The following is a 26,553-nucleotide window of genomic DNA, read 5'->3' as shown; positions in this document are numbered from 1 at the left end:
GTTTCTTAGAGTTGCAGCTCAGAGGCCCGCAAGTCAGGCAGGGAACGTTGGAGTCTGCAGTCACTGGAGCAAGCAAGCCTCCCTGTTCGCTTCAGTGCATGGCTGCCAGCCGCCATCTTGGCTGACAGTTAATTTGCATAAGGATATGCTGATTAGCCAATGGGAAGGGTAGCGGTCGTACACTAATTACCATGTTTCTCTTTTATTAGTGTAGACTAGAGCAGTGGTTGGCAATCTGTGGCTCACGAGCCACATGCGGCTCTTTGGCCCCTTGAGTGTGGCCACAAAGTTTCAATCGCACTGTATGTGCATACCCGCATGTGGTATTTTGTGGAAGAGCCACACTCAAGGGGCTGCAGTTTGCTGACCACTGGACTAGAGGCCAAGTGCATGGATTCATGCACTGGCAGGGTCCCTTGGTCTGGCCTGTGCCCTCTCGCAATCCAGGACCCCTTGGGGGATGTCTGGACTGCTGGTTTCGGCCCAATCCCTGCAGGCCAGGCCACCGGGGCACGAATCCGTGCACCAGGCCCATTTCAGCCTGATCCCCACAGGCCAGGCTGAGGGACCCCACCAGTGCACAAATCCATGCACCTGGCCTCTAGTATGCATATAAGATCTTTGGTTAATCTCTTCATGCCCTCCCTCCTCCCCCCCTCCTTCTGAGATTCATCAGTCTGTTCCATGTTTCCATGCCTGTGCGTTGAGCGTCTGCCCCCCGGTGGTCTTGCGCATCATAGCTACCCGTCGAACGGTCCAACAGTCCAACAGTCGGACGGTTGCTTAGGCTTTTATATATATTGATTCCTATCTTACTACCAAAATAATTGTAAAGTACAAAATCTCCATTGCTCACAGATGATGTACTAAATGGATAAATGCCTAATCCAGCTGTGCTTTGTATATAAGCTATGATTCTCAATAATCAATTACTTTAATGAATAATTAGAAATACTGTTTTTAAAGCAATTACAGGCATAGTATACACTTCTTTAAAGATTGTCCTAACTGACCTTTTAGTAAAAAGAAAGTCTTCAAAAGTATTGGCTAGTTCTGGCCACATACTGTCAAATTTCCCAGAAGAAGCATGCTGCCGGGCAACCGGTAGCCCGATAGAAAGAACTTTGAGGAGAGAAGATACTGCCAGTTTCCATGTGCTTTCAGAAGGGCAGGAATACTTCAAACTGAGAGGAACCCTAAGGGTCTGTGAAAATAAAGACAATTTAAGGTAAGTATTCATTAAAATTTGTACACACAACTTTTTTTTTTTTAATTATAAGAGAAAAAAATAATAACATAGGCATTTCATTTAAAGAAGGATGTTATTTTCTAGAAAGACCAATTCTTCATTATAGTTTTCAAATCCTACTGCCTAGAAAAATATACTTTTAAATCCTATCTCCAGTGACCCTGAAAAAGTAACAACACTTAAAAAAACGTTTTTATTGATTTTTAGAGAGAGGGGAAGGGTGAGGAAGACAGAGAGAGACAGAGGAAAAAACAAGAAATAAGCTTTTGGAGGAATGGACACAGTCAAGAAGAGATGAATTTTTAAAATAATTGTCAATACTGGAAACTAACATAACATTGTATATCTATTCTAATTGAAAAGTAAAAATGACTGTTAAAATTATGCATGATCAATTGAATCAATGGGCTGAATTGTGAATTTCTCCCTGAATGTTCAACATCAAAGTATGAGAAGTATCATCCTAAAAAACAGGACCCTCAACTCATTGTCTTATGTGACAAAATTCAGGAATTGCAAAAAATCTAATGCATATTCACTTAATAGTTTTCATTTTAAAAACTTCATACTTCAGATAAACAGGTTTCTAAGTATTATCCATGAACACTGGAGAAAAGTCACTATAAGTAATAATATAAATTGTATTTTCATTATATGATAAAACATTATTATCTAAAGGGTTACTTCAATAATACTGTCATTATCAAATAAAAGTATAAACACTTTTTTTAAAAGAAATACCTTAATGATATTCTGGAGTACTTTCTCATTCACCACTGCTTTGTGACAGGCTGTTTTTTGGTATAAATCCACAACAACTTCCAAAGACCTTTCAGCAAACGGTACATAATTCAAGGCTACCCATTCCGCCTACAAAGTAATATTTTCACATGGAATTAAAAATAAATGAGATTAAATGAAATTGTATTGCTTTCAAACAGAAAGCTTCTTTGTCTTAAAGTTCAGGCCTTGGTTTTATGTCAGATTATATTACATGCAAAGTTTTCAAAGAGATATGTACTTCATGAGATAATAATTTTCAGCCAGGCAAAAATAAAAATTATCGTGAAAAGCACATAGAGCATTCTATCAAGAACTGGAAAAGATGTACTTTGTTGTCAATAGGTTAGGACAATTTTAGGAAATTTAACTCACCGGTGCAAATAGTTGGATCTATTGTGATTCCATTGTGTTGCAAGACAAATAGAATGAAAAGAGTTAATACACATTAAAACTACTTTTCGGACCATGTAAAATTATAATTTTTATGTTGTGTGGACAAAATCAGCATGTGCATGCATTCAGAAATTTACTTTTCTCCTAAGCCAAAACAGTTAAAATTTGCCAATTATGGTTATAAAAATCTTCTATGTAAAATCCAACTAAATTTCACACCAGTAGTAGACTTCTTATTTAATCACACAGATATTTTCATTCTGCATTGTAGTTATCTATTTTAGGAAAGATTAGGCTTAAGGATTTAGAAGTCATTTTATAGTGGGCTGTGGCAGCCAAGAAAGGAACTTTGAAGAAGATGTACTACAGCGTAACATGAAAGGCCAAACTTCCTAGAAAACCATTTGGGAAATGAAAATCATAAGCAAGAAAAAAAGAAACACAGAAAAGATTCTATACACAGTATCTCTTTTAGGCTAAAACTGTTACCAGACATACAAAAGTTTCTATGTGAATGAAAAATTTCTTAGGTAATCAGAGTTCCTCTTAAGTAGAACTGACTTGTACTTATAAGGCATAAAATCTTATATAGTAAATATAATTTAGAGTAAATTACCTGATTATATTTTGCATTTGCAATGTGTTTTGTTTCCAGTTGTCCATACTGTGGAGGTTTACAGGAAAATTCTACAAATGCCAGTAATTGGTCAAATATAGCTGGATACATTATCTGCATGTTTTCTGGTCCTACACAGATGGCCTATAAAAGCAAAATATGAACAGCAGAATGCATAATCTGAATTCTATTAAGTTCTTTACTGTTACATGCATTTGCTTAACCAAATAATCTTAAAAACTGACCTATTTTATGTATCATACAATCTTTTATAAGCCCTGAAGGACATTTAAGCTATTTTAAACTATTATTGAGTAAAGTATAGGCTAAATGTATAAATCAACTAAAAACTTTTTAAAAATAAAAAGTGTAATATTGCCCTGGCCGGGTTTCTCAGTGTGTTAGAGCATCTGCCCTCGGACCGAAGGGGTGTGGGTTTAATTGCCAGTCAGGGGCACATACCTCAGTTGCTGTTCAATATCAGGCCCTGGTCAGGGCGCACATGGTAGGCAACCAATTGATGTGCCTCTCATGTTGATGTTTCTTTCTTTCTCCCTATCCCCCTCCCCCTTTCATTCTCTCTAAAAAATAAATGGAAAAAATATATCTGGGGCAGCAGCGATCCGTCGGCCCGCCCTGGCGTCCCGTGTGTGACCCGACCCGGGGCGGCGGGGCAGGACAACATGGCTCCTCTGTCACCCCAGCTTCCTCATCACAGCTCCCTTGGGGGCCTAAGCCTTTAGTCGGACATCCCCCGAGGGCTCCCTGGCTGCCAGAAGGATGTCTGACTGCAAGCTTAGGCCTGATCCCCCAGGGAGTGGGCCTAAGTCGACAGGGGGACATCCCCCAAGGGGTCTTGGACTGTGAATGGGCACAGGCTGGTCTGAGGGATCCCCCCCCCCCCACCGAGTGCACAAATTTTTGTGCACTGGGCCTCTAGTATATATATATTTTAAAATATATTTTATTGATTTTTTTTTACAGAGAGGAAGGGAGAGGGATAGAGAGTTGGAAACATCGATGAGAGAGAAACATCAATCAGCTGCCTCCTGCACACTCCCCACTGGGTATGTGCCCGCAACCAAGGTACATGCCCTTGACCGGAATCGAACCTGGGACCCTTGAGTCTGCAGGCCGACGCTCTATCCACTGAGCCAAACCAGTTAGGGTAGGGTAGTATATATTTAATAATGTCTAATATACCTGAATATAGACTTGATTTTAAAGATTACAATATTTTAATATAATTAAACTTATTGCTACAAATAATTTTATGAAACAGAATAAAATGCCCATCTTATCATTGTAGATTTTAATTACCAATTCAAATATGTCAAAAGTACTTAAATAAATCTTATGTTTTTATTTTTTTCTAGCCACAAATGTGTATTTTCCTCTCAACCTTTCGTATTTTCCTGTTTTAGTGTTTATCTATCTCTGTGAGAAAAATATTTAATGATATTACTTATAGAATGCCTAAAATATATCTGTGCTCTACAAAACATAAAAAAACATGATCACTCTACACTCTAAATACTAAGTCAAAATTCATAGCATTCAAATTTTTAAGGAATTTCTTTAAAAAGATATTTACAACATTTATATTTGTATGTAATCGTGGCTTTTTAACTGTCAGACAATAGATTAGTTTCATTTTCTCTCAGAGAAGATATAGCCACTTAGCTGTAACTGAAAGTTTAGCTATAACTGTCCTAAGATAGAAAGTGGATAAGCAAAGTGCTGCCCATACCTAAGTTAGATCATTTTATAATTACAATGTGAAAAAATAACACCATGTCTCAATATTTAGCTATTTTTGCCAGAAATAGTGAATGGAGAACCTGAATGATAAAAAAAATTTTCTCTAGCCCTGGCCGGTGTGGCTCAGTTGGTTGGAATGTTGTCCCCTTTCGCAAAAAGTGGCAGGTTCAATTCCAGGTCAGGGCACATAACTGGGTTGCAGGTTCAATCCCTGGTTTAGGCAGGAGGCAACTGATCGATGTTTCTCACATGGATATCTCTGTTTGTCTGTCTGTCTGTCTCTCTCCTCCTTCCTCTCTCTAAATTCAATAAAAAGTATATCCTCAGGTGAGGAAAAAAAATTCTCTCTATTAATTACTTCTAATAGTTTCACCTTCTTCATTAACCTTTTGCTAAGTCTTAACTCTTAGAAGTAAACAAGTAGTAATTACTATAGAAAAGAGACAATTATCCTAAGTGCATTATTTTCAATAATTGAAAAAAAAAAAGCCCGTGTTGATAACTTAGTAAACTAAGTATCACAATTTCTCTGGAAATATCTTAGCACCAAATAATGATTTTGACTATGCATTGGGATTTTCTGTGTTCCTTTATAAAAATAAAACATAAGTAGTGTTATCATAGATTATAAAGCTATTCTGGAATCTTAAAATGTATAATATAGAGTCAACTTTTTTTTTAACAACAAACTCCATAGAAAAAAAATTATTATTGGCTTTTCTTCTTTAGTATTCTGAAGTTGATATATCACCAAAACCTATAATATAAACTTGATAACAGATTTTAGTCCCCAAACTGAGAATCAATAAGCAATATGAAGAATATTTCCTATTAGTTCTTAAAAACTGTGTATGTGAAAACAAGACATCCAAAAACTGGACATCCAACTTCTGGTACGGTTCAAGGTTTCTCTCATTAATCGATAATAATTCATTCATTACCTACCATGTTCTAAGGCCTTTGCTAGAGAAACTGATGACGAAGATAATAACAGCTAAACTAACAATTGCTGAATGTTTAACTGTGCCAGGCACTAAATATCTTACAAATGTTATCCCATTTAATAGGGAAAAAAGTTATAGATTATTTTCATTTTATAGATGAGGCATCTGAAGTATAGAGATTCAGAAACTTGCCCCTGTAAGAAGACATGGTTTCACTGAACAACTCCAAGGCACCATTTCACACACAATGTGATGATGTTTCCTGGAGTACCACTCCAGCAACTGTGATGATGGAGACAGGTTATCTAGCCATCTGACTTTTGGAAGTTTAGCAATAAATAAGACAGTTGCAGTCTCTTGATCTCAGAACTTAATAAAAGCAGATAATCAAATTCTCAGGTCCTCCATGTATGCCAAAATGTCTTGAAAAAAAAAATCAATTAGCATATGTAACTGAGACAATTTAGTTAGGAACTAGTGATTTGAGAACCAAGAAAAGACTGTGACCCTGAATATAAGGGTAAATATGAAATCAAAAAAGAGTTTTTCTGCCCTGGCCGGTGTGACTCAGTTTGTTGGGCATCATCCTGAGCACAGAAGGGTTTGCTGGTTCGATTCCCCGTCAGGGCACATGCCTGGGTTGTAGGCTTGATCCTTGGTGTGGGGAATGCAGGAGGCAGCCAATCGATGTTCCCCTCTCACATCAATGTTTCTCTCTCCCTCTCCCTTTCTCTCTCTCTAAAAATCAATTTAAAAATCTTTTTTAAAATATGAGTTTTTCCTTTAGGAAGGAAAGTAGTTTTTAATCAATAAAATGTTTTGCTGAATAGTTTGTTAGGATAAAATCCCAAAGCAAAAACTTGCCAAAACCCATGGAGGAAAATATAAAAACATTCTCACAGATCATGAAATATGTAAAATTTTCTCAGGAAATATTAAAGATTACCATATTATATTATTTTCAAGTAATGGATACAGTGAAAATTAACAATGCAAAATATCAATTGATATAAATGAACAATATAAAGCTTCTTAAGTTTCAGGTTGAAGGTATATGTTGTTTTCAAAGCTCAGAACAAATTCCTAGTAACTGGGATGAATGATTCCACTTATTGTCTTATTGCTAAAGCAGAGGCTGTTTTTTTGTTTTGTTTTGTTTTAATGATATACTTTTTTCTCTTGAAGAGAGTTTTTTGGCATTTGTTGTTTCTTCTTTATTTTTATCCTCTACACATATATAAAAGTTTGAATCAAACATCTGAATGAGAGTTGTAGATTATAGGCATCCCACAAGGCCTGTGGCTTTTCTTTTCTTTTTTGATAAAATTACTTTTCCATTCTCTCTGGGCAGTCTATGAGTGATTTATGAGCATGATCAAGCAAGGGGGGAAAAGTAATTATTGAGAACCTACATCCCCCCTGCCCCACTACAATTAAAAACAGCTATTTTGATTTCAATTGTGGAAAACTGATATTCCTACAATAAATTTTTTTAATGCCAGATTCTCTTAAATTTTAAGTTTCTACATAATGTGTTTCTCTGTATAATAGGGTTAAACAGATAAAGAATTACTGCTCAGCTAGACTTCTTCCAGAGGCAAATAAGAGGTATTGCCATATAGCAGAAACCACCATTCTTCATATGAAAATGTTCATCATTCCAGTTGGATATGTGCAATCAGTTAAATAGAAAACATGATTTACAGTACATAAATGGTTACGGATCACACATGTATAATCAGGTACTAGTTCCATTCTAACCTATATATATAAAAGGCTAAGCGACCGTCTGACTGGTAGCTATGATGCTCAATGACCACTAGGGGAAGGCACTCCAACTGGTAGCTATGACGCTCACTGACCACAAGGGGGCAGATGCTCAATGCAGGAGCTGCCAAGCTGTGGTGACTTGGCAGCGGCGGTACTCCGGTGATGCATCCTGGAACCAGAGAGGAGGAAGCCCGATTCCAGGGTATGTCACCCAAGAACTGCCTTCTTGAAATCTGGGACCCCTTGGGGAATGTCAGAGAGCCAGTTTCGGCCCGATCCCCGCAGGCCAGACTGAGGGACCCACCTGCCGGAGGGACCTTGCTCACTCTGCAGATGCCCTTTGAGCTGCAGTGCTGCCCCAGGTGCAACTGGCCTAGATGTAGCCTGCCAGGGAAGGACCGCGGGAGGTTGGCTCCAGAGCGTGTCCAGACTGTCTCGCCCAGTCCCGCCCCGCTGGCCACCTTCTAATTAATTTCCTTTCAATGTTCATGAAGCCTTGCACCAGGTACTAGTATGTCATTGCTACTGTACTGGAATTGCTGTCTCTTCAGTTGGCATTTTGTTCTTCAGCATTTTGGTTGTTGTGAATTGCACTAACAATTACATTAAAGTTTAAAGAATTATTTGATTTTGATCTGGTGTTACTTGCTAATTGGAATTTATTCAATGATATTTAGGTCTGTTTTGATAAATTTTTTGCAGTAACAAAACACACATAGGTAAAAATATAACTTTCTTAAATTTCTGTAAAATACTTTATAAATTTATCCTTACTTCTTTTTGTAAAATAAGCTTCCAAGAATTCCAGAGCTAGATTTAACTGCAGATAAAAACATATATATATATATGTAATCCGATTGCTTATTAATTTTCTAATTACATAAGTACCAGACAAAAGCTGTTATCCTAAAAAGTATTAGCTTTTTATAAAGAGATGTATGAACAAACCAAAAATGCTGGTGAATAGAAACAATATGCAGGCAGTTTCTTAACGACTCTCAAAACAAACCTGAATTACCAGAAAATGACACGTTTTTAAAATAACTAGATCTTTACAATCCTGAACTTATCCCAAGTATATATACATAACAATCTTAATGATCCAGAATTAATTACCAAAAAAATACATAGCAAAGAAAAAAACATGCATTTTTGCTTAGATAGTCATTAAAATTCTATTACCTTTTGGAGAACATCTAAAGCTGTAAGTACAGCTTCCTGTAAACTTGTCAAAACTGCTTCAGTATAAGATGGAAGAATAAAAGGAGATGCATCTGAACTTATTGGGACAGAAATAGCACTGTGCAATATGACCCCCAATTTTTGCAAGTCATCCATGTTGAAACCAGTTTTTATGTGTTGGTAGAGAGCTGGATATATCTGAATTAAAGCTGTAAGAAAAGGCTGGCTGGGAATAAAAGTCAGTTTATCAAAAGTAATAGGAGGCTTAGTGCTTTCAGATCCAATTCTATACCAGGTATTCCATGCAGCCCACCAGAGATTCAAATCTTCAAGCTCATCAGTAACTACGGGTGGCTCAGAGCTACTGTATCTTCCAAGTCTTTCTCCAATGGAATCTGTTCTTACAAATGGCCTGCTCAGGCCGGGGCCTGATATTGACCCTAGAAGGACAGACACAGGTACATTAACTGCAGGCGGTGTCTCAGGCTTATCTGAGTCTCTGACAGGGGACACAATCTGTAAAATTTCCTGGAAGCTTTTCAGTGCAGCCAGAGATACTTCATTGTTTTTGCTGAGTGCTGCTGATTGTATATGGTCAAGAAGAACATCCCATGCTCTTGAAAAGTCTCCTATATTAAGAAGAGAAAAAATATATATATCACCATAAAAGTGAACAAATGTTCTCTATTAGACCCTTTAGAATCTATTTGCTTTATTTTTCTGCTTAAATTCCTATGGAACTAGAAAAAACTGCTTAGGTACTAAGGTTACTAACAATGTGAATTAAGACCATTACAACCTGAAAACCCAGTAAATTATTTTTCAGATACAGGAACAAAGGGCACCAAGAAGAGATTAGATAATGGGTATATCAAACAATGTTTTGGTTTTAAAAACAAAACTCTATAAATGTAAGTATACATGTTTATACTATATCCTAGTACTTTTGCCAAAGGAGAAAGAAAAAAATTTAAGAGGGTAAAAACAAAAGCTTTTTAGTAACATCTTCAGTCTATCTATCTGCCTTTATTAATGATTAAGATGTTATAATTCTTAAATATATTGGAAAAGTTACAAGCTATAACAGTATGAAACTTTATTTTATATGTCTAAATGGTTAAACTGTCATTCCATTAAACTTTAAACTTTAGTTTTCATATTTTAATAATTTATAGTTATACAACTTTTTTTAAAAAGATTTTTTTCTTGATTTTGAGAGAGAGAGAAAGGGAGAGTGAAAGAGAAACTTTGATGTAATAGTGAAGCATCAATCAGCTGCCTCCTGCATGACCTCATCCCCCACAGGGGTCAAGCCCACAACTGGGGTATGTGCCCTGACTGGGAATCAAACCAGCAACCTTTCAGTGCACAAGACGACACCCAACCAACTGAGCCACATTGGCCAGGGCAGTTGTATAACTTTCTTAAACATTTTTCACCCATAATAGTTACCAGGACAAAATAAATAGACTGTCATTTCATAATGAGTATAAATTTGTTTCCCTCACATGAAAATGAGTCATCAAGGCATGAGCTGAATGGTAGTTGCTGGTTTCCACTGATCAATTCAATCTCTTGCTCTACTACTATGACCAACTAAACACATAATGAACCCAGGTGTAATTTGTTTCTATGAAGTCCAGCAAAAATGACCTTATTCCTAACAGCAATCTGGCCCAGATAGTTTTACTTTAAGAGCTGCTTTATTATCTACATACTTGCATTTAAATAATGCAAAAATCAGAGGAATTTACATTTTCCAAAGTAGGATAACATAAGTAGGTTATGGAACATATATAAATCATCAAGGTTTATAGCCTTGGAAAGGCTATAAATGACTTGATTTATTTAGTTATTTTAAAAAATGTTTTTCAATTACAGTTGACATTCAATATTATTTTATATTAGTTTCAGATGTATAGCATAGTAGTTAGACACATATAATTTACAAAGAGATCCCCCCAATAATTCTAGCACCCACTTGGCACCATACTTGATTTTTTTTTTTTTTTTTGAGGAAGCACTCAATTAATAGAAAAAGCTAGAAGCAGATCTGGTATGAAACAATAAATACTACTCTGCTTATATAGGACAAACTATAACACCTTCCCAGTTTTGTGCCTCTTTTCTATTCTCCTTTTTTTAATTAAAAATTAAGGTATAATTTTTTACATACAATAAAAAAGATTTTTTCAGTAAACTATTCAAAGAGCTTTGACAAATTATGTTTAAAAACTATCAAAATAGCTAAACAAAAGCAATTCCTCTATTAATATGCTCTCTGTCTAGGAAAAAGTCATTTTTCTAAAAGACTAGGATAATTATATATTACACGTTTGTTAAAAATATGAACTTCATTCCAAATAAAAAACATTTGTAGTTTCAAATTGTAAAAAATTATCAACGCAAAACAAACTACGTAATGTCTTCATTTCTAAAAATCTAAATCTATATCTATTAGTTCTTAGCTTTTAAAATAAAGTAACTATTATGGAGGTATTAAAAATGATGCTTATTTTGTCCAAACTCAGCAAATATACAGTTAAAATTGGTACATGTCATTGTACATAAGATTTAAAAATGTTAATCCTAAAATGAAAAATGAAGCACTATAAGTTATTTTTTTTTAAAATAATGTACATGAAGATCACCACACAAAAATACCTACAGAAAAAGTAAATATGCTTATGCTTTAACAAAAACAGAAAAAAGTCAAATATAAAATAATAAATTAAAAAATAAAATATGTATAGCATGCTCAATTATGTACAAAAGTATTTCTGTTCACATTTTCTATCACCCCTATCACTCCCACCAGAACTGAAGGTACTATAATCTACACTGGCGTTTCTCAATCTCAGTAATATGGACAGTTTTGGTTAGATACTTCTTTGTTGTGCATCCGTTGCCTCTACTCCCCAGATTCTAGCAGCACTTGTTCCTCATCAGTTGTGACAATCAAAAATGTCTCCAGACATTGCCAAATGTCCTGGAGGGAAAAGGGGGAGGGCAAAATTAGCCCTGGTTGAGAACCACTGATCTGCACCAACAGCTTCCTAACCAGTCTAATAGTGTCCTGCCTTCCTTCCTTCCTTGCTGCCATTTCATACCATCCACAGTGACCTTTTAGAACTGCATATCTGATCATGTCACAATATGAACTAAAACCGTTAGTAGCTTTTCACTGCTGTTGGATGGAGTTCGAACTTATGAATATGACCTCCAGAGTTTTGCATGGTTTGGCCTCTCTCTACCTCTACAACTTCATCTGGAATCACACTTTCATTCCAAACCTTCAAACATGCTAAGGTCCTCAACATCTCCCACCCAATTTTCTTCTATCTCTTCTATATGTTCTCTCTGCCTATAAGGCCCTTCAGCTTTCATTTTGCCCTCACCTGATGAAATCTCATATCCTTGAAATCTCAGATAAAATAATGCTTTCTTAGGGAAGACTATCTGGACCTCACTGGTCTGGTTAAATACCTATTATAAGCTCATAATGCACCACTCCTTTGTAGCATTTATAATTGTAGCAATTTTGCATTTTTAATGTAGTTATACTTCTTCCAAATGCCCATGACAGCAAAGATGGTGTATTTTTTGCTCATCATTATATTCCCTTGATGCTAGCCCATAGCAGGTAATACTTATTTTTTCAATGAAAACTGCTTATGCACATACCGCACATTTACACAAAGACTGGCAGTTAAGATTACTCTTGGGAAGTAGCATTGTATATGAATTTCAAAAAAAATCTTTTGTATTTTCCAAATTTTCTTTATCATGAATTGTCTGTATCACCAGGAAAAGAAAAAAAAAAGCATATATATGTATATATAGACCTAAAGGTTGCAGTAAATATCTTCTAGTGTTGAAGATTCTTGCTACTCCGGCCAATGTTAAAACCCATGTCTCAGCCCACTGCTTCTCTGCTGTGTCCCTTGAATGATGAATGAGAATATTGCCACCACCGGATTCAATCTTTTCTTTGTCTGCAGTGGTAGAAGACTCTCGAACTCGGTCCAACAGATGAAAGAGAACCTGAATATTTATAAAAATACATATAAAAAGTATTGATAATATAGATTAGGAATTATTACAAAAATTATATCTGACAATCTAATCAATCCCCCTATGTTAGAAGAAATTGAACACTAAAAGTATTTTATATAAGTCATGGAATATGAAAAATTAAAATAAATTAGAAAGAACATCATCTAAGACTGTTGGGTTGAAGTGTTAGTGGAGCATCTATGGGATAATATATTAAAAAAGAACAAAACTAATGAGAAGGGTCCAGGCAAAAAATATAATTATGGGAGACATTTAGATAGAGCTTATAACTGATGCTTCAGGATTAGATGAAGATACTTGGAAAAATGAAACAGGAAATGGTTTTAGGACTTGGAAAATGTTTATATTTAAAGGGTAGATTCAGAGGAAGGAATAAGAAAATAAATTAAAATAAAAATTGAATAGAGAACCAGAAGCATGCTGTGAAACTAACCAAGGAAAGAAATTTCATGGAGAAACTAATCAACAAGGTTAAATGCTACAAAAAAATCAGTAGGATAAGGAATGAACATATGGCAAAAAACTTGGCAATTAGAAGACTACCTGTAGCCTGTGAACAATTTCTGTAGTTCTCAAATATGGTCTCAAAATCAGCAGCATTAGCATCACCCAGGAGCGTCATACATATGCAATTCTCAGGCCCCAGGACAAGGGTAAAAAGTCAAACTCTAGAGTAGGGGTAGGGAAAGCCTGGACCATGGGCAGTATAAGGCCTGAGAAATCATTTGATCTGGCCCTGCCAAGGCAACAGAAGGTGGGAGTAGAAATTCAATAAATCTAGGCACTTTTATCATAACAACATACATTTACACTAAGTGAATTCTATTAAGCAAATGATGTTGTAAGTATCCAAATGCCCATTGGCAGAACAAAGGTTCTGATCTAGAGGATAGAGTGGTGGCTCAGCAATCTGTGCTTTAGTAAGTCCTCCAGGTGATTCTGTTACTGGCTAAGGTTTAAGAGACTCTGAAGTAGAATGATCTGGAAATCAAATTATAAGGGATAAGGGAGTGCAAGGAAGGTAAGGAAGAAATAAATCCCTGAGAATTAAGCAGCAAGATAAATAATGAAGCTGTTGAAAGGAAAACAGCTATAAGAGAAATTACCAGTTTGCTTTTAAAAACGGTAACAAAAAAGTTAAGCATGTTTCTGATCTGAGGAGCCAGGGGATAAAGTTGAGACAGAACACACAAGGGCTTTTAGTTATTTTTATTAGGAAATGTACATTAATTTTTTAAGAAGACATTTTGAGGTCTCTTTATTAAATTGAAAACATTGTTAAGTACAATTAAGGTTTACTATGCTGCCTATTGTCAAATTTACTGATCTCAAAAATTCACAAAAGCAGTGAAAGGATTGTAAATAGAATGTTATTAAAATGAAACAGATGGAACAAAAAAGAAGAGCCTAGCTGTTGACTTTGTAAGAAAGTTTTTAGAAGGGAATAAAAAAGAAAAACAAAACTATATTTGATGAACGTAGAATTTACCAATTGAAGGTGACTTTTGTTTGATGATTCTGCAAGTAAATTTCAGTTGTTGATATTCTTTAATTCATAAAATTCTCATTTGATTATATTATATTTGAATTATGTGTAATGGTTTAGCAATTCCTATTTTTACCACTTGGGAAAATGGGGAAAAAGGGAAGGGCAAAGGCAGAAATCAGAGACAGAGATAAGAGATGAAGACAAAAAAAAAAAATGAGGTTTTAAATATTTAATCTGTTTTACGTAAAGTGCAATATAAAATATGACAAAGCGAACATTTTCAGTTTTGTCAAATGCACAGATGCATGGAGTCAAGACAGTTTCCTCAATAAGTGGTGTTGGGAAAATTAGACAGATACATGCAAAAAAATGAAACTAGACCACCACTTACACCATTCACAAAAATAAACTCAAACTGGATAAAGGACTTAAATGTAAGATGGGAAACCATAAAAATCTCAGAAGAATCCATAGGCAGCAAAATAGCAGACAGCCTGGCTGGTGTGGCTCAGTGGTTGAGCGTCGACCTATAAACTAGGAAGTTCCAGGTTCAATTCCCGGTCAGGGCACATGCCTGGGTTGCAGGCTCAATCCCCAGTGTGGGGCATGCAGGAGGTAGCCGATCAATGATTCTATCTCATCATTGATGTTTCTATCTCCCTCTCCCTTCCTTTCTGAAATCAATAAAAATATTTTTAAAAATAGCAGACATATGTCGTAGCAATATCTTTACAAATACTGCTCCTAGGACAATGGAAACAAATGGGACTATATCAAAATAAAAAGCTTCTGCACAGCAAAAGAAATCATCAACAAAACAAAAAGAGAGCCCACTGCATGCGAGAATGTATTTGCCAATGTTATATCCCATAAAAGTTTAATCTCCAAAATTTATAGGGAACTCATACAACTTAACAAAAGGAAGATAAACAATCCAATCAAAAAATGGACAAAGGACCTAAATAGACCCCTTTCGAAAGAGAACATATAGAAGGCCAAGAGACACATGAAAACATGCTCAAAGTCACTAATCATCCGAGAAATGCAAATATAAACAACAACGAGGTACCATCTCACACCTGTCAGAATGGCTATCATCAACAAATCAACAAACTGACAAGTGCTGGTGAGGATGCGGAGGAAAAGGAACCCTCGTGCACTGCTGGTGGGAATGCAGACTCGTGCAGCCACTGTGGAAAACAGTATGGAGTTTCCTCAAAAAATTAAAAATGGAACTCCCATTTGACCCGTAATCCCACTTCTAGGACTATATCGCAAGAAACTAGAAACACCAATCAGAAAGGATATATGCACCCCTATGTTCATAGCAGCACAACTTGCAATAGCTAAGATTTGGAAACCGCCTAAGTGCCCATCAGCAGATGAGTGGATTAAAAAACTGTGGTACATCTACACAATGGAATACTACGCTGCTGTAAAAAAGAAAGAACTCTTACCATTTGCAGCAGCATGGATGGACCTGGAGAGCATTATGCTGAGCAAAATAAGCCAGTCAGAGAAAGAAAAATATCACATGATCTCAGTCATTTTCAGAATATAATGAACAACATAAACTGATGAACAAAAACAGATCCAGAGACAGAGAAGCATCAAACAGACCATCAATCCTCAGAGGTCAGAGGGAAGGCAGGGGTGGGGCGTAGGGGGGACATTAAGAGATCAACCAAAGGATTTGTATGCATGCATATAAGCATAACTAATGGACACAGACACTAGGGGGATGAGGGCATGTGCTAGGAGGTGGGGATGGCCAGGAAGAGGTCAATGGGGGAAAAAGAGAAAGATGTCATACTTTAAACAATAAAGAATTAAATAAATAAATACATACATACATACATACATAAATAAATAAATAAATAAATAAGAGATGGTACCCAAAGTAGATGAAACAAGGAATAGAAGATTAAATTTAAAGTGAAGGGATCTAATACAAGAACCAGTTTTCCCTCCAGAAAGAAAAAGTAAACAGGAAAAAGTTTAATTGAAAAAATATATGTGTGTTCCAATTAAAAGCTGGTAACTCAAGCTAGTTTACAGTACCTTCCAAATAACAGTGTGCCATGTTGAATGCTGTAATAAGGTCCCATGTGCACCAATTGTTGAAAACAGAGTTTGCCCTGCACTCTTCCTGACAGCAGGTCGGGGGTCCACACATAGTTCACCCAATTTTGCATAAAGACACAACCAAAGGCAATCAAATGGTGGTGCAGGGTGGAATGGCCGATTTAAAACAACCCCTTTCTCTTCTGCCTGCTTTTGCTGTGCTGCCTCTTCTTTATTTAATTCTTTTTCAATAATTTCTCCTCTTTGGAAAAAATAATCTGAAATATTCCACTAAAAAGCAAAGTAGAAAAATATCACTTTATCCATAGATTTTATTTTAAAGACATATATAAATATGCAACCCATAGTTGTTTTACTTTTTAGAATAAAACTTCTAAAAATTACTTCAGAAATCTAGAAGGGATTTAATGAAAACATCTCTTTCTCTATCAAGTGTTTCTATCTGATTTCAGGAGAATATGGGGGAGAAATACTTTGCTAACATTAATATTTTTTATAAATTTATTATGAAAAATGTTAAGAACACAGAAAAATAGGGAGTATGTCAATATGTTGATATACCCACCACCTAGATAAAAATTATTAATATTTTATTTTTACTTTATACCTATTTTATAATCTCTACTAGAAAAAGGCTTTAAAAATATAACCCTGAAACCATTATCATACTAACAAAATTATTAACAATTCCTTAATATCATTCCTTAATATAATATGAAGTTAGTATTTTGTAACTTCATACAAGAGCAATTACTATTTCCAAACATATCTTATAACTTCATTCGCAACCACAGCAAGGTATGCAAATCAATGAGAATTATATCAATGGTAAAAATGTAGAGTCCAATATCTGTGAACATAAATATAAAATAAAGGAAGTAATATCTAGCAGAAATCAACATTGAATTAATCAACTACTCTTTAGGAGCAATTATACATACATACAGAACATGCCTATGTTTTCCCCCATGATTATATTTTTGACGGAAAGTATAGTGTCAGTCACCGGTGACTGACATGGCACTTAACATGTTAATAGCAAAATACTAAGTTATCTAGCTTGTGAGGGGTATTTAAATTTGACTTGTAAAATTCTGAGTTATAATATACATTTAAGAGTCTAAATAACTGCCTTTAAATAAATTTGTATTGGCAACAGCTCTCTACATGTTTACTTTGTGTAATATTTAACAATATCCTAACTTACATTTTATTACTTTTATATTCAAAATAAGTAAAATGAGGCTCAGAAGATCAATAATTTAACAATTAACAAGGAGCAGACAGAATTAAAGTACATGTCTAACAGTCTGGGCTCTTGCACTATCATGTGCAGTCTCCTTACAGCTAACAAAGCAGTGTTGACAAGCTATGGGACTCCATAAATGGTGAAGCCTCTTATGGAAGTTTTATTTACTAAATAAGTAGTATATCAAAATGTTGCTTCCAAAATAATATTAATAATCAATTAACCTTTACATGAGAGTCAACTGACTCTTTCTCTTCTATGTACTATTACCAGTTTATTAAATCCTCCCAAGAAAACCATGTAAAAAACAAATTTCAGCTCCATATGTCAAAATTATTCCAAATAGTCTGCTACTAATGAATTATTTCTTAAATTGTGTCACTTAATCCTTTAAGGAAGATATGTTTGGTATCAGAGTCATTTAAATGACTCCTATAGAGCCAAGTATTTGCTTACCATTCACTCTCTAGGTTATATTATTAAAAGGCAATGATACATACCAATAAACCTATTGAAGTTAAACTAATATTAAGTTCTTGATTATGAAGTCCAAAGCTACCTGCAACATCTACAACTATCTGCAGGCAAGTACAAGGCATTGTTGGTAGAAAATCTGTTACAACCAACTGAAGACACTGAAATGCAGTTCGTATCAAGGATTCTCTGAAAACACAAAAGATAAGAAGTTTATACTCATGCATTTAAACAAAATGTAAGGGAAATATATTTTTATGGTAATTTGGACCATGCAAAATTTTATTTTAAAGTTTGAACAAGAAAATCTTCTCTAATATAGATAACCTAGTACTTCAACATTTACAGAGATTTTAAAACAACATGCTTATTTAAAATAATTAATAAAAAAAATACACAGGTACAGAAATAAAACAGTACACTAGCAAAAGGAAAGGAAAATGTGTATTAATGCCATATTATTTTTTATTTGTATTTTGCACCAACTAGTCCAACAAAACTTAAGACATTAAATGAGAAAGGAAATTGCCTAGAGCTAACCTCTTACCACTATATCCCCAATATCTAACATGATGCCTAGCACGTATACACACAATGAAATACTCACTGAATGAAAATTAGTTCTTTATTCTTTTATATCTATACTATATCTTATTTTTAAATTCTACATCTATAAAAGAAAATACTAATTTTGAATTTCATATAAAGAGAATACGAAGTATTTGATTTTTTTAAGATAAATTCTGGTGGCGAAAAATAATGATGAAAATGAATTATAATAGCTAGTACATTGATTGTTTACTATGTCAGGAACTTTGTAAGAGTTTTACATGCATTAATTCACTTCATTCATATAACAACATCGTATTTTATAACTACATTATAGGTTGGAAGAAGAAACTTCAGCTTCATTTAAGCTATAGCTGATATCATTTCACTTTAATCATCTCAATATTTTGTAGGATTTAAGGAAATTTATTACTACAAATAAATTTTTAAAATTTTTAAATAAGACTTCCATAATAGTCTCAAGCATCTCAATCATGTAAAAGTACTAAATTAGTCATCAAAACAAGGTATTACAAATCCTGCTGCAGAATTACACACAAATACATTCAAATTTCTGTTCTCTCCATTGCACTGTCCTACCTTAAATTAAACAAATCCATACATTTACTCTAAATGTGCTCTTTCTTCTGAATTCCTTATTTATACTAACAAAAGGGTAATATGCTAATTAGACCAGGTCGACCGGACATCTTCCGGTCATCCGGTCCTCCTCCTGAACAAAGCCACAGTGGTGGGGGCTGAGGCAGAGGCAGTTAAGGATAATCAGGCCAGCAGGGAGGAGCAGTTAGGGGCGACCAGGCAGGCAAAAAGAGTGGTTAGGGGCGATCAGGCAGGCAGGCGAGCGGTTAGGAGCCAGCGGTCCTGGATTGTGAGAGGGATGTCTGACTGCCGGGATGTCCCCTGCGAGATTGGGCCTATACCAGCAGTCAGACATCCCCCAAGGGGTCCCAGATTGGAGAGGGTGCAGACTGGGCTGAGGGACACACAGCCCCATGCACAAATTTTGTGCACCAGGCCTCTAGTCTATATATATAAAAGCATAAGTGACCATTCAACCGTTCACTATGATGTGCACTCACCACCAGGGGGCAGACACTCAACGCAGGAGCTGCCCCCTGGTGGTCAGTGCACTCCCACAACTGCTGCGGCAGCACGAGCCTCTCCCGCAGACACTCCTCCTGTGCAACCCTCCCCCATCCAGACTGGGACCAGAATAGGGACTGACTGGGTGTGAGCCCGCAGCCGCTTCTCCATCATGGGTATGCTGGTATTGCCCTAGGATGGGCGCACTGAGACCGCAACAGAGTGGCAGCGAGCCTACTGAGCGGCAGCAGCAGGTGCAGCAGGGCCAAGATGAGCGGGAGCAGCGTGGAGCCTGGCCTGGGCTCTGGCTCCTCCCCAGCCACCTCCTGTTTCATGCACTACTACATCCCTCGGGGATGGTGGACTGCCAGTTTCGGCCCAATCCCTGCAGGCCACACTGAGGGACCCCACCAGTGCATGAATCCATGCACCGGGCCTGTAGTTTAGTTATATACCTTATGGTAATTTGGACTACTATCCACTAAGCAAAGCCAGAAATCTGGGAATTATTCCTGATTCTGTTTCCTAAAACCCTTTCCCCCTAAAAGTTAATCTGTTAATAAGTAGCTCAAATCCATCTCCTCTCTATTTCTAGAGAGCACAGTAGGCTTTCCCATCCACTCCTCCAGGCTGCTTGACACAGTGATACATCTCATATGCATATCAGATACATTTACTCCTCTGATTAAAATCCTAAAATACCTCCCTAATGCATTAAGGATAAGTCCAAATAGTTTATGAAAGCATATAATATCCTTCATAATTTTGGTTCTGTCCTTCTCCAGGGGCATAGGCCCCTCCAACTGGATTATTATACTTCTGTAACATAAAAAACTATTCTCTTACTAGGATATCCTACTTATAGGGTTTGTTCCTTTTCCATAGGATTCTACTTTTAGAGCAGGAGCTATTTATCTGTGTAATCAGAATAACTAGAAAGCATAGTATCTGGAATATACTAGGTACAGAACCAATCCCATATAATAAAAGGAGAAAAACATAATGGCTTAATGACCGGAACGACTGATTGACCAGTCGCTATGAGGTGCACTGACCAGCTCTCGGTCCCTCCCCTGAGCCCGCAGGATCCAATCGCTGGATGGCCAACAGAGAACCACGGGGAACTGGAGTGGGTAGCACTGGGGCGGGACTGGGGACTGGCGAGCGGGCAGAACGCTGACCTCTTGGTCCCTCCCCCATCCCGCAGGCTCAGATTGATCGCCCGGCCAACAGGGAAATGGGGTGGGTGGAGGCGGCAGGCGGGACTGGGGACTGGCTAATGGGCGGAAAGCAGACCTCTTGGTCCCTCCCCCCCAGCCTGCAGGCTCCCAAAGCTGGATGGCGAATGGGGAACCACGGGGAACTGGGGTGGGCGGCGGTGGGGCAGGACTGGCGAGCGGGCAGACGATGGCCCTGATCGCAGGCTAGGCCTAGGGACCCTACCCACGCACCATTTCATGTGCTGGGCCTCTAGTGTTTAATAAATGAACAAATCAATGAAAAAGGGTTACTTAAAAGCAATTTCTTAGACTTCCCAATATATGCAGAGAGGTCAAGCCATAAATGTAAATTTACTTTTTACCAAGCATTTAACAAAAGAAAGCCCAATCTTGGATGTGCTATAAAGTTTGTTATATTGATACATTTATCTTATCATAAGAACCTGTATCCTTGTATAAATGTCAATAAACAGCAATTTTCCCATCCTTCCAAAACAAAAGTGAACCCTAATAATTCGCTGTAGCCACTTGAGGGTAGAGTTAAGAAAAACTGTAGAACTTGAACTTAAGCAGAAAGAGTATATATAAAAAATTGCCACTACTACAAGATTTTAGGATGGATTCCCTTTTTCTGTTACTTTTTGAAAGTTAATTTGAAACACTTACCCTTGGTCATTTCTGATTGCTCCCATGACTCCAAGCACTAATGGCCATCCAGGTCCAAGACTATCTCCCTGACTCTGCAAAATTTGCAACACACATTCTAGTTGCTTGAGTCGGATATCTGGATGGTTAATACTGGACATCTCCTTTAATGGGTTCAATAAAAGCAACTGCAGTCTCTGAAAAGAGAGCAAGAAAGTAATTAGGACAAGAAGCCCAAAAAGACAGAAAGGCTCTGCTGAGATTTTTTAAGTTCAAAATCACCTCCAATAAGACTGCAATGGTAAACAGAAATTTTATAGTAAAATAGACATTGAATATAATTTTCTTACAGTAATCATCAGGGGTTATTTTGTCATCTATATTGTTTTTTAATTTAAGAGAAAATAAAAATCAATCTTTTAAGATGTTAGAATTCAGGATAAATGGGGAGTGACCTTATGTTAAAAGATATTAATAATAAATACATATGGAAATAAATCTCACTAAAGGAAATATATCTATATTTGTAAAAATTTAGATATATTTGTAAAAAGGAAAACAATTTCCAAATTCTAAAATTACCTTTCATTTACTTTATTAATGTATAGCATATGTATTTAAATTTAAAATTCTCAATACTTCTAAAAAATGAATAAGTATGGTAAACAAAGATGACATATAAGCACAAAATCTGCTGGAGAGTTTAAAAAAAAAAAAAGCAGCACTCCTTTCTATTACTTTCAGCAGCTGAAAGCACTTGCTTCATTTTTAACTTTCTTCTCTCCAAAGATTCATTTATTTGGTTCACTGATTGAACACACATTTGTAAGGTCTCACTATGTGCAAGGTATTAAGCTGGACACTGAAGATACACATAAACAAGGGTTTTCTTTTCATAAAAATTAAGTTGCAGTAGGAAAAAAATATGCAATCACTAAAATAAAAGCTCTATAAAAATGTAGAACTTTTCTGTTTTGCCCATCATTTTACTCCAAAAGCTAAAACACTGCCTGCCTTACGTACTTTATAAGTATCCTATATAATAAAAGGCTAATATGCAAATCGACCAAACAGCAAAACGACTGGTTGCCATGATGCACACTGACCACCAGGGGGAAGATGCTCAACGCAGGAGCTGCCCCCTGGTGGTCAGTGCGCTCCCACGGGGGAGCACCACTCAGCCAGAAGCCCTGAGCCTGCTCACGGCTGGCGAGCGCAGCAGCGGTGGCAGGAGCCTCTCCCACCTCCGCAGCAGTCGGATATCCCCCAAGGGCTCCCAGACTGCTAGAGGGTGCAGGCTGGGCTGAGGGACCCCCACCCCAAGTGCACAAATTTTGTGCACTGGGCCTCTAGTTTGATGAATAAATTTGTAGAATACAATTACAATACAGTAAGATAATGAGAGCAATGGGAATAGTTGCTTCATTAAATGCTTCATTCCGACTCAATCTTCAAACAATAAACCTTTGGTGTACTTTTAAAAAACTGTATAAAATATATATGAATGATTAGGTGAGTCAGGACAAAGGACTCAAGACTAATGTAAACTATGAAAACATAAAATAACTTTGTAAATTACTGAAAAATAAAAATCTATTTTACTGTGTTCATCCCTTCTGCCACTTGTTTTCTCCCCATGTAAGGGTAATGAGAAGAAAAATGTCAGAGACAGGTAAGGACCAAAGAAAGAAAAAGAGACTAATAAAATAGGGCCCCAAAATGAAGCCCCAACACTGAAAGTTCTGGACTGGGAGACAAATTCCAGGTAGTTTATTAACTTAGTTCAATGTCATGCACAAGAAAGTTTCTACAACATTAGATAACGATAATCCTAAATATCCAGGTACATCAACCTGGAGACCCATGGCCCACATATCATTGATTAAGCAACAAAACCCACTTTTAAAATATCAGCCATTTGATAAATTAAGAAAAAATTACATATGGAAGATGATTTTACATTAAATATTCTTTTTTAAAAAGATTTTTTTCTACCTGGTTTTGTGAAAGTGGAGGATCATGGTTAAATGTTAACCCTGCTTTAATAAGTGCAGTTAAAGCTTCTGCTCCCCATTCTCTCATTCGAGAATTTGGATGCTGGCAGACCTGAAGGTAAATACATTGAACAAAAATTAAATATATAACTTATATACTTAAGCTTACATATTAATTTGAGAAAAGAAAAATAAAAACATTACATTTTTTATCCTTTCACATTTAAAAAATTATATCAAATATTCATCAATAAAGGTTGAAGGAAATATTGTATCCAAAATATAGGTAAGCTTACCTTCTGAATAATGGGTAAGAGGAAGCAATAGAGAGACAGAAGATAAAAGATGAATCAAACAAGTCACAGAAAAGAGAGGATTTCATAAAAGTAAATGATGTCATCAGAATAAACAAAAGAAGCAGATACTAATGTTTCTAATTAGGTCTACCCACATAAATAATGTGCTACAATTTTAAAAATGGCATTTTTTGCCATTTGAGGAGACTATCCATAATAAAGAAATCTGCATATGTCCTTTAATAGCTCATAAAAGTAATCCAAATAAAATGGGGGGGGGGAGGAGAAAAGCACTAGCACTTTTGTTTTTCTTATTAAAAATAATATCTTTGTCAGGTTACTAAATTAGTATCAAATGATCATGGCATCATAAACCAAAACTGCACATACACATGTATACTGATAGAAGCAGCTATTATTAAGCTAATGATTAAGAATCACCCCAACTTGAATACTAGAGAATACAAATCCAGATAAAATTCCCTGGTGCCATCTACAAGTAGTGATACCAAACAGGTTTTTCCCCTTGTAGGAGATCTATTTCATAATCATGGGAAAGGCTGTAAAACAGGAGAGTTTACTACTAAATCTGTCCCAATTGCCTTGAATTAGCTAAAAATAAGGTGATTAAAAGATTGTATCATAAAAGAAAGGGAACCCAAACTAACAGCTGAAGGAGACTTTAGAGATTTTATTGATATGGCACCCATTTTCAGCCCAAAACAAAAAGAATTCTTTCAACAAGGCAATTAACTTTAGTCCCTGATAAAAATGTACAGATAAAATTAATCCTGATTTTGTGTATGGATATCCAGAGTCATTAGTTCATTGTGTTAAGTCTTTATTCTTAACAAAAACAAATAAATATAATAATTTTTAAAAAGAGGTTACCTCAAGTAGATGACCAGTTAGAGGTCTCCATAGAATTTCTATTCGGTGCATGTTAACTAGACCAGTTTCTAACAATTTAGCAACAGCAAAAAGAGAGGGTTCCTAGAGAGAAAACATATTACATCTTGATATTTAAAGAAAAATTTGAGTACTTGAACTATAAATGAAACTGAGAACACTCTGAAGAGCATGACTATAACTAATATATGACTAGTTAGTACAAAGTTAGCAATAAAGATAATAAAACCTCAGTCCTCATGAGATAAGCCTTTCTGCCCAACCGCAAGTATCCAGAATAGCTTCTAATTTGAAAATTTAATTATAAAGAGAATGCATTAGTGAGGGAAAAGTGAAATTCAAAAATTTCAGACACAGAAAGTGACTAGTTTTCTAACCAGAAGGAAAGAATTCTGCTATGGGCTGAACTGTGTCCCTCTAAAACTCACATGTTGAAACCCTAACCCCTAATGTTACAGTACTTGGAGATAGAGCCCATGAGATCATTGACATTAAATGAGGTCATAGGATTATACAATCCTGATACAATAGGATTAGTGTCCTTATGAGAAAAGATACCAGAGAGCTTCCAAGCACATACTCCCTCTCCCTTGATCTCATTGAAGAAAATGTATAGATATCCAGGCCTCATACCCAAAGATTCTTACTCAGGAAGCCTAGAATGTGGCCCTGACATTTATATTTTTAAAAAAATCTCATAGCTGACTTTGATGCACACAAAAGTCACTAGTGAAGTGGTTTAAAATGGAGGTCTGGAATGAGACATATATGGGTTTAATCCAAGCTTCACCAATTACAAAATAGGTGATCCCAGGCAAATTACTTAAGCTATTTCATATTTCATCTATAAAATGGGGATAGTGCTACTGAACCTCACAGAGTTGCTTTCAATACTTAAATAACATACTGTAGTGTCTGACATTCAGTAAACAAACTATTATTTTGCTTTATTATTCATTTATTATGCTTTATTCTGTTTTGTTATTTTTGTTATTGATATGACCATGGTACTATGCCTGCACAAGTATCATTAACATCACCTCCTTCTAAAAAAGAATTTGAAGGCTTTACCATCAGCTACTTCCTTAACACATTAGCACAAATTCCTGTAATGAGGACCAAAATGAGATGACTGGTCACTATAAAGCCACAGCTAAAGAACATTAATATATACATCTTTAATACCTAGAATATTTAACTTACACTGATAACTAATAAACTTTAAAAATGTAGAAAATAAGATGTTTCTACTCATTTTAGTATCTGCATATTTAGAATTTTTATAGAAAGCACAGGGTTTTTTTGTTTTGCTTTCCACCAGTTTTTGTTTTTTCTTTATTGATTAGGTATTACATATGTGTCCTTATCCCCTCATTGTCCCCCCACACCCCACACCCCACTCATGCCCTCACCCCTCTGGTGTCTGTGTCCATTGATTAGGCTAATATGCATGCATACAAGTCCTTTGGTTGATCTCTCAGAAAGCACAGTTTAATAATACTCTCTTATGCCTACATCAACAAACATTTTTGGCACTAGCCAGTTTGACTCAGTGGATAGAGCTTTGGCCCATGGGCTAAAGGGTCCCAGGTTCGATTCCAGTCAAGGGCATGTATCTCAGTTGCAGGCTTGATCCTCAGCCCTGGTCAGGGTGGGAGGCAACCAGTCAATGTGTCTTTCTCACATCGATGTTTCTCTCTCTGTCTCTTCCCTCCCTTCTACTCTCTCTAAAAATCAATGGAAAAATATCCTTGGGTGAGGATT

At 36.1% G+C, this 26,553-nt stretch overlaps 1 protein-coding gene across 11 annotated transcripts in view; it reads right to left on the bottom strand.

The window, feature by feature from the left end:
- The window catches only part of MON2 (MON2 homolog, regulator of endosome-to-Golgi trafficking), a 124,109-nt gene that overhangs the window by 32,274 nt on the left and 65,282 nt on the right, over window positions 1-26,553 (bottom strand). For 8 of the 11 annotated variants that reach the window (XM_005871676.2, XM_014544128.1, XM_014544129.1 and 5 more), the window contains 12 exons: window positions 24,772-24,873; window positions 23,881-23,883; window positions 23,586-23,696; window positions 21,612-21,787; window positions 18,099-18,261; window positions 16,326-16,619; window positions 12,544-12,742; window positions 8,699-9,327; window positions 3,042-3,185; window positions 2,405-2,422; window positions 1,991-2,119; window positions 1,014-1,204 (listed from right to left, as the gene is read on the bottom strand). In XM_005871676.2, coding sequence (XP_005871738.1) covers window positions 1,014-1,204; window positions 1,991-2,119; window positions 2,405-2,422; window positions 3,042-3,185; window positions 8,699-9,327; window positions 12,544-12,742; window positions 16,326-16,619; window positions 18,099-18,261; window positions 21,612-21,787; window positions 23,586-23,696; window positions 23,881-23,883; window positions 24,772-24,873 — 2,159 coding nt within the window. The remainder of the gene's footprint in view (window positions 1-1,013; window positions 1,205-1,990; window positions 2,120-2,404; window positions 2,423-3,041; window positions 3,186-8,698; window positions 9,328-12,543; window positions 12,743-16,325; window positions 16,620-18,098; window positions 18,262-21,611; window positions 21,788-23,585; window positions 23,697-23,880; window positions 23,884-24,771; window positions 24,874-26,553) is intronic. The other 3 variants (XM_005871678.2, XM_005871677.2, XM_005871679.2) reach the window with 3 other exon arrangements.

The sequence above is a fragment of the Myotis brandtii genome, unplaced genomic scaffold (genome assembly GCF_000412655.1).
Source record: "Myotis brandtii unplaced genomic scaffold, ASM41265v1 scaffold352, whole genome shotgun sequence".
NCBI classification, from domain to species: domain Eukaryota; kingdom Metazoa; phylum Chordata; class Mammalia; order Chiroptera; family Vespertilionidae; genus Myotis; species Myotis brandtii.
Note: the sequence above shows the minus strand (reverse complement) of the source record. Positions and strands in the feature narration are given on the sequence as shown.